Source organism: Varroa jacobsoni, unplaced genomic scaffold (genome assembly GCF_002532875.2).
Source record: "Varroa jacobsoni isolate VJ856 unplaced genomic scaffold, vjacob_1.0 scaffold_921, whole genome shotgun sequence".
NCBI classification, from domain to species: Eukaryota; Metazoa; Arthropoda; class Arachnida; order Mesostigmata; family Varroidae; genus Varroa; species Varroa jacobsoni.
The window spans coordinates 79,913-94,321 of NW_019213823.1; the positions used below are offsets into that span (position 1 = coordinate 79,913).

General features: G+C 39.7%; 1 protein-coding gene across 6 annotated transcripts in view; it reads right to left on the bottom strand.

Moving 5' to 3' along the window:
• The window catches only part of LOC111264990 (tolloid-like protein 1), a 115,912-nt gene that overhangs the window by 48,775 nt on the left and 52,728 nt on the right, over positions 1-14,409 (bottom strand). For all 6 annotated transcript variants that reach the window (XR_002683190.2, XR_002683191.2, XM_022841289.2 and 3 more), the window contains exon 2: positions 8,237-8,332. Coding sequence is in view for 4 of the 6 variants with exons in the window: in XM_022841289.2 (XP_022697024.1) it covers positions 8,237-8,266 (30 nt within the window). In the remaining 2 variants the exon portion in view is untranslated. The remainder of the gene's footprint in view (positions 1-8,236; positions 8,333-14,409) is intronic.

A 14,409-nucleotide genomic window follows, 5' to 3' on the forward strand; every position in this document is an offset into this window, starting at 1 on the left:
ATCTTTTTGCAAAACGCAGCCTAGACTCTGCAACAAGGTAGGACCAAACGACGTCCTTCACTAAAAATGACATTTCCGCACTAGTATGTGCCTGGACGTTCTCGGAGCCAATGTCGTTTCTGCGAAAAATCCAATCCTCGATCGATGCATACCATCTTGGCGATCGTTCCTCAATATTGACGGGTCTAAACCCGCATAAATAAATGGGACAAATGCTTCAATAAGCAGTGCGATTGTTTCTACTCATAGGTCAGTAGTATAGTTTATTACAGTTATAGTTTACATTGGCCGTTCATAGAAAACACGTTATCTTTTCAAATTCCGTAAAACTTCAATTATGTAACACAACCTGTAGTGACATTCAGCGTTTTGACCCGGCTGGATATCACTCAGGTTTTATGAACGCTTAACAATCGTTCATACTAAGCCTCATATTTTGCATTATAAATAAACCTATTGTCATGTTTTCAAGTAATTTTCATTTTCTCTTGCAGCTGAATCTGTTCATTGATATAATTATTTTGTTATACATCATACTGTGTGCTTGTAAAGTTGAGCTTTATGGGCAGCTGAGCCTAAGGAATGTCGGTATTAAAATGTTCTGTATTCGAAAAAGCTTTTACGCGGCTTTCGTTGTTATTCATAGGCAAAATTTCACAAAAAAACAATTGGGTATAGTGTCGCACGGTAAGGAGACTAGAACTAACTAGTTCATTAATAAGTTAGTAAAAAAAAAAAGTTGTTTTGTAAGGGATTGCTGCTCTTCTGAATTTAGTTACTGAAATCTCGTCCAATTCAGAAAGGTACACGAAATAATCAGCACATGGCATATAACACTTGAACCTACGAGAATTTACCTATATAATGTTATTCAGGAATATGTACAATCGTTTTAGTCCATCTTTAAGAGTATGAACACCGCATTAGAATGGATATAATCTACTTTTCCCATATATATATATATATATATATATAGCCCTAGGAGTAATAATTAACTCAACACCGTGGCACGAACTCTGTGATCTAATTTCAGACTGCATTGAAAAGACAGGTCAGTATTGTTCGCTTGCAGAAAGCACACATCTTGAATTGATAACGTTCAGGCACAATCGCTGTCAGAGCTTTGTAGGAGTGAGTTGAAAGACTAACTTACGGCTCCAACGACTGTACAATCTGCCAGTGTAAAACTACCCGGTATAGGGCTATTCTAGATGTCTAACTTTCCGCAACTTCTTATAAATAGATATATAGCTAAAAATATACATCTTAGTGCGCATTATAGGCCTATATTGTTTAATAAAATTTAATTGGGGCTTTTCACGGGCAGTCCTTGTGCTTCTAGGCCAAATATCAAACTATATAAAGAGATATCGATGCCGTCGTGACCGCTTTCTTCTAATAGCGTAAATACACAATGCACCACTCATAATTAATTAACTCAATGGTCCTTCCGCCGAGCTGAAGCACATAAATCATACTGACATACGCTTCGACGGCTACATTGTACAGCGTCGGTCGGTAACAGTTGAACGTCTCAACCAACGATCCTATATCGCCTCGATTCGAGCAGCATCTCGTCGTTCATCAACATCGACATACGACAATTTTACAGTGTAGATTGCTGCTTTCGATTATCTGGCGTGCCGATAACAGTAAATTGTTGGTGAATTGGGCAATTCGTTAGCTAGCTCTAGTGAATTAACATCAGTCTGTGTTAACCTCTAATGTCTGACTTCTAAGGTAATGTGTGATGTGGGACGCCGCAATGTGTCGATCAACATGCCGATCCTTCACTCGAACTCCCTCTTCAATTAGGCCGCAACAAGCATTTACTGTTGCCCGCTTGTACTTTCAATTACACAGGTGACAACTAGACAGACACTCTGTTCGCTCACGCCCTTATCCGTTCGACAGTCAATACATTATCTTTTTTTTTTTTTGCCTCGAAAGGGAGTAACATTTTCTAGTCAGTGGAAAATGCGAGCGTACGGGGCAATTTCGTAGAGACTGAATCTGGAGATAGCAGGAACGATGCAGAGTAAGACCCGATACGACGGTGTTATCTGTGAATAGTATAATCGTTTATTCAATACTCATTTGTTTTGGAGTGCTCGAATCTATTGAGACATCGGTTTCGAAATTACTGAGAACAAAATAACAGCGTCACCTGGCATCAGAACAGGCGGAACTACAGGGTACGTGAGGACACATCACCAACATCACGTAACCCACAATCGGCTGTGTGCCTTTATATCTTCATACATATCAGTGTACATTTACACACTTGCCGTCAAGGTTAATGTTAGCACCACTAGGAAACGAAATCATGAGATACACGTGATCCGATGCTATTTTAAGCGTATATAACCAGCAACTTGAAGAATACTCTTGTTTTATAAACAAGTTTCTATTGAACTCGTATAGCTAATTTCATCATAAATTTGAAGTGTAATATTTCGACCATTTCGGCCATTTGTCGACAAGTTCAAACAAAACTCATAATATCATAGAAGAACTGTCATACATTTCTTATTGTCCAGCCCCTTGAATTCCATAAAGGCCATGTAGGCTTAGCTTCAAGTGCCGAACTTGCTGTTAGTATGAAGAAGTTGATTTCAATGCAGAATAGAGACGGCTTAAACCTAAGGTAGAAGTTTGTATTATTCGTCAGCTCAGCTCGGTTTAGCTTGCTGCAGTAGGGAGATTAGACCGAGGTGAATAAGGTTTTTTTGCTACCACCTAATCAAATTTCGTCTTCGTTAAACACAGAGCGACGTTAGACTGTTTCGAAATTCGTCAAAGACCTCAGAACAGCGCAGCCGATCTAACGGCTGTCATCGTCAATTTTAGACAGTGATGTCACCTAGTAAACTTACGTATTTCGAAGCACTCAGCCCTTTTGTATACAAGGTTCCAATCTATGGGGAACTAGCCGAAATTTAGCGCTTTCAAAAGCAATCTTCCATGCAATTAATGGGGAAATAAAAATAGAAAACGATGCGAAAGAATTACCTCGAGGGCATCAAAGCTTGCTTAGGATTGCACAGCTTGTTCAACATATATATATACACGCAAAACTACGTGAAAGGATGTGGCGGAAGGCAACATTGAGAACTGTTGGCATCTGGCCTACTTTTTATCTTGAATTCGATAAACGCTATAACCGGTTATAGAGTCACCGAATGGTATTAGTGCTAGCTACATCGATATTTACGACAGAAGCGTGATACATAGAGTCTTTAAATTTATTTTTATATAGGTATATATTCGAAAGCCTGCAGCAAAGTGAAGCGTTTTCAATCATGAATCTTTTACTTTTCGTGGCCAACGTGGTTTGAATACGAACCACCGCATCCGATTTTTAGCATACGGGAATACAGGAAAAAAGACAAATTTGATGTCAAAACAGAACAAACTATTCGTCGTTTTTAAGCTACAAAAAGCGTCCGGCAATATTACGTATTGAGAACGATATCCGGGACGATCCTTCTCTTCAAAAAAAACAAGAACTAACATTTAGAAAATATGTAAAAAGAAAGTTACGACATAATACACCAAGCTGCTTTTGTATGCAGTAAAAGATAGCCTCTGTTTTAAATATGAAATTATTTTGCTTATTCGAACTCAGACGGTAAACTGACGGAAGAAGCACGTTTCGCGTATGAGGCGAGAACACACTCTATATTGTATATTTAGTGATGTTCCATGTAACTTCGACTACGTATCCACAAAGCAGATATTCTTAAGTCGGGTTTCAAGTAACTAATAAGTTATGGGAATCTCTTTTGCAAAAAATAGCGTGCATGCAATATTAAATGGTTGGTTACCGTTTTGCTTGAAAGTAATGGTTGTGATATGCCAAAAATGAGCATTTGAGAAACGATACAAATGTGCGCTAGAGGTGAATGTTTTATCCGCTTCATATTATTGCTATTTAGAGAAAATGCCCACAGATCCGTGACTTTCACTAAATCTGCCACAGACGTTGACTCGATTGATGTCCTTTAGACGTGACATTTCAATTCTCTTCTGTATAAATAGCTCTTGATCTTTGGACCTCTTTACGAAGAGTAAGGACTCATGCGTGCAGAAAATTCTCAATATTTAGTTCATAGGCTACACATATGATTTGTTGAGAGTAAATAAGCACACGTGAGACTCGCATGTACACAAAACATGAACTCGAAGATTATCTATTACGGACTCATCAAGAATACAAGACCCATAACTGTAGTTCAGGGAATATGGCCTGAAACCTATTTTTAGATTTTTAGAGCAACAGAACTGTGCCATTAAAAAGTACAAAGGGACAATTTGCGGTTTAGTCCTGGTTCTATATTGATCTGTCAAAATTTTTCCACATTTTCCAGTATTCGATTTAAATCTAGATTGCCCCATTTAGTGTCTTGCTCAACACATCAATGGATAGGGCTTTCTTTGAGTCTATATTCGCTTCGAGTTGAGAAGACGTACTCAATTTTTTACATGTAATTTATCTGCCTGGTACAGTTATAACATTGGGTAGACCTAACCCGTTTTTCTATTCAGTTGGTTCTTGTCAAGTAGGCGTAGTAGCAGAAACTAAAAATACGATTTATGTGCTTAGCTCTCACGCTAAGAAATGTGCACATATTTACATATAGGGTAGGCACAACGTATACAATATGTTCGTCTGTCTATTCATGACGTGTGATGCGCTCTAAGATCTATATTTCTCAAGTTGATAAAGGAATTTAATATAAAGTCGCCGCCACCTGAGCAAATTCGAAAGGACAGAGAACGTATTATCTGGATTTCTGTTTCTGAGGCTCGACATAACGCAAACGCACTTGCTTCGGATTTATTCATCGCCCTTTGAGCCTTTCATATATATCAAATTTTCCGCCAATGTTCGGATATGAAAGATCTTTGACCGCCAGAACGTCGTAACAAATCAGACATAATAGCAATGAACAGAGATTATAGCAGAAGACAGTTGATATAATTTATGAAAGTACCGTCGACTGCTGAAAATCAATAATACAACGTATGTAACCCGCGTTTTCGGCTGATATGACTCCCGCTATGACTCTAGAATTTATAACATGGACTACTGGAAGCTGTCGCATTTCTGCCTCGCAAACCAAAATTGACACTAGTGAAAGGGTTGTTGTTAATTATATATTACCATTTTCGTCGTAACAGGGAATCTCATTAGTCGTTTCTAACGTCGTGCTCTATTTCTCGTAAATTTCTGGCTCAGTTATTTGTGCTGGCCGAAGCTCTCTACATAAACAACTGTGTGACAAACATATTAGACAAAACTACAATAGGAGACACGAGATCTACGCAAGGGCCTCAATGAATCTCGGGTAAGGCAATTTTCAGTATTCGTAAAATTTCAAAGAACCGACACAGTATTACTTTTTGTTTAATTGTCATTAATGGTTATATGTTAATATACGCAATATTTACGCAAACACCACTATGGTAGCAGCTGGTTTTAATAAACGTAACGTTGGTTCAATGAGCTCACAGAGTATGCTTTTTATAACAGATCAATCTGGAAAGGGAACAACCGTTTAAAAAAAGGCCTACGATACCTTTTGATCTCGATGGCAATAGGCGTGATGATGGTTTTTGATAGCTCGCAAAAGAACCAGAGGAGCGATTATATTTCCCTGCGATCTAGAGTGTACTTTAAGGCGCAATGTTATCGGTGTAATAATGTATGGAAATTGGTCTGCATCCTTTTACTTAGCTCGCGGTCATCCCAGAGTCATCGATCGGACGATACCGTGTTGGTACGGAGTGAAGTGAAGTGAAGTGGTTCAATCTATAATTAGTGATAAAAAGTAGATTGACATTTGGGATTGGCATCAATCTTAATTTATCATAATCGGCAGTACAGAGGTTGACGCGACCCTTGATCCTGCTCGTTGGCCCTGCAGAGTCGCATAGCTTCTCAATCTGGCGGTACAGTTGGCATGCAAAAACGGGTGATGGTGGAACATGGTTTAAGATGAGGTCACTTCCTTCGTCTGAGGGGAAAATGTTTCTAGGATAGAATTGTTTTAGTGCAGAAGTTGAACAAAGCAGAAAATAATTAAAACCGCGTCGTGAAAAACCCACATAGTATTACATCATAAAAACTATTGTCGGTTAGTAGTGCTCAAACCCCGTTTGGTTATAGATAATTTTAAAAACATCAAATTATACGGTCTACGGACTGTTGCGTAGAGAAGTTTACACAAGGTTAGATAAGAGAAGATCAGGAATCACAAATATTTCTTTTTACAGACGCATGATTAAGCCCGCTGTGTAGCGCTGTGCACGTTTTCTAAATTCCGACAATAAAGCGAAAAGCTTATTATAGAGACACCTTTTCTTGGGAACGACAACGAACGAGTTCTCTACAAGAAACACATTGGTCAGCTTTATGAATAACGCGTTAGATGTCAACGAAGATATTACGCTGAACTGCGAATCTATACAGCTGGCTTGAAAAATGTTCTGTCAATAGATTCGTGTAAGTGTATCGCATTAATTTTGTCAAAAACATATAATAAAATTAACAACAGATATGAAGCGAATCACATTTGGACATTTTTTTTAAATTATCTAATAATTCCCTACGGTCAATACTGTCTCATCTAAAGGCAAGCCTAAAGTCATCTTGCGCTATTCTGTGAAGTACCTATGAAAATAACGACGCCTTCGAAAGTCTCAGCGTTCCGAGTTTGCATTGGAGGACAACGGTGAGAAGAAAAGTTTTACATGTTACAAGGATATTTTCAAAACGGCGGAAATTCAGAATAAACCGATCATAATATGTTAGTTAGATGTCTATGTTTTGTACAGCCCTTGTCACTGTGCTTTAGACGTTCAGCAGCGTTTCTCAACAACGACAATTTTAAGCCGTTCTTCGGTTCGAAACTGCAGCATCCGATGAGCATAGCTGGATCTAAAAATACGCTACCTACAGACAGTATAAGCGCAACGGTACAGTATTATTACATCTCATGATTCTGGGCTCGTCATTTTGCATTTTTCGTTTCGTCGATCTTTTGTTTCTCCATGTACTATACGTTATTCTGAGCTATATCAACAATAATGTTCTTTCGTAGCAAAAGAAATGTTAGGCATAACGAAAATAGCTTCAACGGACATATGTAATAGGTCCGTGAATGGATTTTTAGCTGAGAGTGAGGATGCATGCATGAAGTAAACGTGTGGCAATTTCCGCTTGCCCAGCCAGTTATAGCCAAAATAAAAGAAACCTAAATAAAGGAAAACGGCCCACGGCATAGCTGGCCTGGCATTTTCGCATTTGTAAGATAGAATGCGTTTCGATACGAATCTAATGATAGAATTATTGGACGATCAATTTTAGGTGTCACAAAATGAAGGGAGAACGAGGGGTGGTACCACATCGTTCTATTAGCGTTTTGTCCCAGAAAGAATGTCGCGCAAAACACGTTCAAAATATAGACTTGTCCTGTACATGAAGTCGTTCGAACAGTTGTCGCGTGAAATAGTGTTCTTTTGATAATCTGGATAACACTGTATAGTTTACTGAACGGTAAGTGTTATTTAGAGTCATTGCCAAGTACAGGAAATGCTGACTGACCTTTTGTGCACGTGACACTCAACGTCGAGACCAATGGGTCACGAATCATGATATGGGACATTAGAAAATAGTTACATGTAAAGAGATGATCGACTATTATTATCCAGTCACATTGAACAAATCAGATTTTTATTCAAGAATTGCTTGCTAAATAACCGTTTACGGGAACGACTTTCGATGTCTCTAACCATACGCCATTGTTGTTATTACTGATACCACTTTTATAGCTAGAAAGTTTCTTCTACCTAAACGTGTCACTCGTTACTACTCGTTATTTGTATTTAAATTCGACCTGATTCGGAAAAGTAATTTTGCATTGTGCCACATTGCAATGAAGAGGCCATAACATAAAAGTATTTCGTCTGCATTTTTGTTGACAGTTCGGTGTCGGCTGCTATTTTAATGGACGTTCACGTATGGAGACTTATACCCATCACATTAATAAGCTAATTTTCTTCAGAAGACATTTACCCAAACAGAAATATGTGTGTTCTTTGTGAAAAACAACTTACTACATTATTGTGTTGCCAAACATATCACAGCAATGTTTTCTAATTTCACATTTTTTAATTTTATTATGTGATGCATACTCGAGAGTATATGCGCCTTTATGAGTAAAATATTTACCACATTGAAGGGTGGCCAACGGAGCTTCATTATGTCTCGAGAGTAGAGAGGACACTTGGCGGTCCTTTGATGTCATCGCAAAGTAACCGCAGCTATCTGTAAAGAACATATAGAAGGAACGGCATTTTAGAAAATAGGATTCGGAGAAATAACGCTATTCTAAACTTAGTTTAGAATAAGTTTGTCAGATGAAATGAATAATTTACTTAATTAATTACTGACGAATTGCGGGATATGACGAAGGCCAACGTCCAGTCTTGTGTCTGAACCTCGCATCTCCCTCTCATGACGATTTGTAAAATATTCTAAGCTGAACACGAGCTCATAGTTCGACATATTTGCCTTTCGAGGACCACCAGTCGCTTGTATTTTATCAAAAGGCGTGACGTTTCATTTTTTAAAATAAGATACATATGACGTGATTATAGACTTCAGGCTTCCAATCGTTTTCTGTCCGTTATCTGGGTTGTTACTATGTAAACATTAGCACTAAGCTTTCTACTGCAATCGCTATAATGATTATGTACCTTTATTCACGGATCATTTTTAATGATCACTCATGAGACCGGATACACATTTGGAACTAAGTAGCATCTATCATACAAACGTCCACGTGCTAAACGAAAAGCTGCTCACCTTAAAAATAAATAATTTTACTATAATGTAATTAGTGACCAGCAAAAATATCATCCCCTATTACGGATATTTACTATTATTGTAGGTGCATAATTATCTGTCTCCACTAGGTAATATCAGCTCGTTTTTGCCACTCCTATGCTCTTATTACCTTCATCGTCAATTTCCCCGTCAAGGACCAAAGCTTAACACGCACACACACCGCCATCTGGAGACCATCCTATCATATTCCGTTAAGCAATACCGTGTTATAAGTGTACGTGAAGCAAGGGTCAACCAAACGGGCCGTAACTTATCGTTACATTTTCTTTCATGCCCGCTGTTTCATTTCTTCGTAAAACTAAGCCAGCAGCTACTAGCAGTAAAGCCGTAGAAATATAATAGAAGGTTGTCTGGACGAGGCGGAACAAAGTTGGCCGATTGAGACTAAGGAACACTCCTTCAGAGTGGAAAGTCATGGCTAGAAGAAAAGCAGTGGCCCAGAAAGATTCTTTGTTCATTCGTATCGCTTTTGTGGCACACTGAAGTCATCGTGCTTTTGTCATGAGGCTGGCAGAAAGCAGACCGCCAGCGAAAAGGAGCAGGCAAAAGGGGAGAACGAGGGAGCCCTGGAAGATAGTTCGTGGCGCGAATGGTCTTCGCCAGGCTAAGATGAACGACCACGGAATAGCTGTACTAGCTTTCCGTGCTTCTAGGTTTTCTAGACCTGGCGACTTGCACAGCTCTGCTCCGCTCCACAGCCAAAAAAGAAGGCCTAGGAAGAGGAAGAGAATGAAGCAAGGAACTGCTAAAAGCAACTCCACCTATCTTTCCGATAAGAAATGACCACTTTTCCTTAAGGCTGACTGGTTGACTGAAGCTGCTTGTACCGCAGGGTGAGAAGCAGCAAAAGCTGATAGAGTGACAGAGGCAAAGGAAATACGAGGACAAGATCGGAGTGGAGGGTGAGACGAGCTCCAAAAGCAGCGACTGCAGCCAGCAGCAGCACGGGCAGGTGGCGAGCAGGAGACGAGTGAAAAAATGGACGATAAATATGAACACGTACCAAACAGTACCTAGGTTGAGTCAACATGAGAGGGAGTAAGAGTTTGAACATACATATATATAACGAGAAAAAGGTAAAGTTTCAAGGCTTTCTTTCTGTTGTCTTTTCTTCCTCAGCATATAAGCAGTAGTAGGGAGCGATGAAACAAAAGCTTTATCTCTTTCTCTGGCACTCGCTTTTTTCTTTTACTCATACGATAATAGAAAGAAATATGGAACACATGGAAGAAGTAAAGAATGTCTGATATATGACATCGCTCCCAAGTTGGCCGTGATTCCCGAGCTTTGATAAAGCTCGCTTCGGGAAATGCCATATGATGATAGTGTGGCCTCCTACTGTTTCGGATGGCTAAGGCTGCAGCACAGGCCTTGAAGAATTCGCAAAACAATGCTTCTTATTTTAGATCTCACATGGCATTCTGGTGTTTGTGCTGTATGAATGACGTCATATATTATGTATAAATATATTCGAGAGAATATGGGCCTGGTTTTAGTATTTTATATGTACCTCAGTGAAACCTAATTAAAATATCTACACTTTTGAACATGCCTACCAGTTGTCACGAAGTGTGTCACATGCAAAGTCTAAATTAGAACACGTTTTAGAATGAATTCATTCGCTTTAATTTCACGTACGCGACACCTGCTGGAATAATGTATCGCCAGCAATTGAATAATGCACCAAATGTGGCACATCAACTCAAATTAAGGAACATATATCAGACGAAATTAGGTGGACCAACATTTCGTCTATGTAAACAACTTTTGTATTTTGGCGGGTCTGCTAGGCAGTTTGTTTGGATAGAATGGGCGCACATTGTGTATTACCACATAATATACAAACAGCTACCATTGGCAAAACATTAATTCCATATTTGGTTGCTTAGATATGGTGCTATACGATTTAAGCGAGGTAAATGTAAAATGCTGCTAGCAGGCACACTTATCTTTGGAGCGTAAAGGCTCCATTGCGGGCATACAATGTCAATTTTGAAGCGATTAAGACTCTTTGTGAATTGGACAAACTGAGTAGTTTATATAAAAAACTAAGAGCTTATGACAGTTTGAGACGTCAAAATATCTGTTGACTTTCCCTTCAGAGTCATACGATTGGATCGTACTCTGTCTGTTCATTCGAACGATGTAGCTTTAAAACCCATTTGTCCCCAAGGAAACGGCAGCAAGTATCAACTAGACATCTAAACCCGTTTCGTCTTTTTATGCTAAGCAAATACTGTTTCAAATACCTAGTAATTTTATCGAGATGATTGTGTAGCAAGTCGCACGTATTCTTATTCGACTAACTTACTGTTAGATCACCTAATGAAGTTGATCACTAGAGTCGTTTCATCTCTGCCTTCCTATCGCATCTGATAGTCTCCTATCGTGATTTAGGGTTTACTCATTTAACTTATAAACAACGAACGAACGAAATTTCAAAATCGGACGTGGTCATTATTTTTTTTATTTCTGCCGAAAGACACCGCGGAGCTTAGAGAATGAAGCTTACTAGCATCAAGTATGTCGCTTAAGTATTACCTCGTGCTGAATATGTTCCTTCAGATAACTTCGGGGCCAACAATAACTACCATCATTTCGACTTACTTATCGAGCTCGGTAAAACTTTTCGCCACTCGATTGTTGTTAACAGCCGCCTGCTACATGCACGTACAGCACGACGGATCCAACATCAACTGGCTTGATAAATCGTACGCTGTCTTTCGATAGTAGGTGATAATGCAATTACGCCATGCCACAGTTACCCCAGACAGCGAAGACTGGATCCTCGTTGGTCTCACGCTGCTAGAGCCTAAGTATGCTTAGGTACACAACTGATACTGTTTCTGATAGCGAAGCTGGTGCATGCATCTCCCTCGTCGGTTGGGCTTGAGGAGTCTCGCACACTCCTGCCCAGGTCCTACTCAAATCTAGTCTGCTTCCAGCCGCTTATTGCTGGTGATGGCCTGCGGAGGTTTTTGTCTGTGATTGCCTGTAAAAACAGTGCCCTGACAAAGACAACGACGACGTCGACAACTCCGCATCAATGAAGTCGCAATGCAACTACCCCATCTCTACTTCCTACACTCGATCGAGCTCCGTTGTGACGCTTGCCGTCGAAACGCGACGAGCCGGTGGCTTCGCTTTTGCCACGGCCACCCTCGCCATTGCTTCGATCCGCTTGCCTGCGTCTGTGCTGCTTGCTGGTTTTATCAGTCGGGCAAACTGGCAATTGCTGGTGCGCCCGTTACCACTAGATATATTTCATGATATGACTTCTCTGCTATGAAAGAGTTTCGCGAATTGAGTTTTTATTGAGAACCATTGCAACTGAGCAAGGACGAGTAGGAGAGCAGAATAACGGAGGGGACAGGCGGTAGTATGTGTGGAGACAAGCGTCGCAGGGCCGTCCGTAGGGCCGTAGCTGAATCTGTATTATGAGATCATACTGTTTGAAATACAGCTGATAGTTGTGACGAATACCCGCCAGGTAGTAGTACTAGTATTAGACTTGTTATTATCCGCGCGTATACTTTCGTACGCGTGCAGGAATCCGCATAAGATCATGCAGGTCAGAACTCGTCAGCTGACATTCTCCGTTTGTTGATCAAATCTATTGGCTATAACAAAAAAGCTGCTTAGGTAGCTATTTATACCAGACGGAACCCGCGATGGTTAACAAGCCCTAGCCTTAAACTCGTTTAAGGGGATTTCGTGTTTATCGTTCCTTGTTTTATACACTTGACTACCATAGACGCACAGGCCCACTGACAATATACTGCCTTCCCAGTGCGTTTCTATCGTAACGTCAGACACCAGCTTTACTTGACCTTAAATCTAATTTTAAAAGCATCCCAATGCATAAAAACTTCCATAACAAGTACAAGATTCTGAGTTTGGTTTTTAAAAGTACGCTTTGCTAGAAATATAGAAGTAAAACGCGTTCAATAAGACGAAAATATATTGTACCCTCTACGATTTACGGCACCAGTTTTTACCTGAAAGTTCAGACTTCTCAATAACTTCATCTGCACAAATGAGGCCTTATTTAATATTGGCAGGACTCAAGGCAGCGACCAAAACGGCCCTGTATTTATTTCCCACGTTTCAGACAATACTGCTACCAATTGGTCGACTAAACTTAAAGGAATTCATTCATAGAGTTAAACCTTTTGAGACGGGAAAATATTTAGATCGTCTCCACATCATAATCATGACACCTTTCAATAAATGTATAAAATTAAAGCTATTCATCCGCAAAGGGAGACTAGTTGACGGAGAGATGAACGCGCAGTGATGCCCTTTTTCTTCATCAAAGAACGGATGAATTTGGCAGGTTGCTAATGTCTCTCGTTTAACCTTTCCCTCATTTTGCAGGCGTCGAAGCACTCAGGAGGATGAGATTTGATGACGCAGCTGCGATATGTCGCTTGATAACCGGCTTGAGGCTGCCCGATTGGATGGTTCAGCAACGGTACGCTCCACGTCGTTTGCCGAACGTGGACGTGATCACTGCCGCGACAGAGAAAAAGCGATTTTATTTCGAGGGTTAACAGAGTAAAATCGAAGGATATACACAGTGCATAGAGTAGAGGTCTGGTAATTGTCTTCTCTCTTACCGACAGTGCTACGCCGTTTCGAAAATGGCAGATCGCTCTTCAGTCTTCTGCAACATAAAAACGTTGTAGCATTAAATAAATGAAAATCAAAATATTTAATAATTTAAAGAGAATAACGTTTTGGCTCTTGAAAATTCTTCTTGATATTGCAAGTACCTTTTTTTTTAATAGACCCCACATAGATTGCCAAGTTTAATTTCAAACCACTTATAGCACTTAATCGAAAACATATAGGATTTTGTACTTAGTGAATATCGACAAATAGGATTATTTGAAGAATTTATTATAATATCGGTAGCTCGGACGTTCCATATACTCGCAGCGTTTCAATTAGGATGACTTCATACCGTATATGGCCATAACGTGTTGCGCCGAACGCCTTGCATTACGCTGTATCGGATTATGCTTAGAAATAAAATTTCGAAAATTTTATTCTCACAATTACGGCTCAGCGTCTAAACCGCTATCGTTCTGCTTCGTTTCTGTCTTGGCTGAGTACGCCATCCTAAATTAACCTAGAATCATGTTCCTTTGTAGCATTTATTAATAAACATATTTCGAACTGTAATTTAGCTCTGCTGCTAAGTAGTGGACCTCGGAATATCTTTCCTGACGTCTTGAACATAGGATACCGCGCAGGTTCCCAGGATTAACAGGTTATCAATGCAGCGTTACGAAACTAAAAATCTGATAGGCTTTCTAATAATTAAAATGCTATTAAAATCGATAGCAGTGAACAGTGAAAATAATTTTTAGCAAAAACGCATCCTAACTTGATTGCGTCCTCTTTTACAATTGCCGTCCCTTGTGCTTAATAGACATAGATTACTGCAAGGTATAGCAGACGTACACTATTCGTTCGGTGAAATAAAGCAA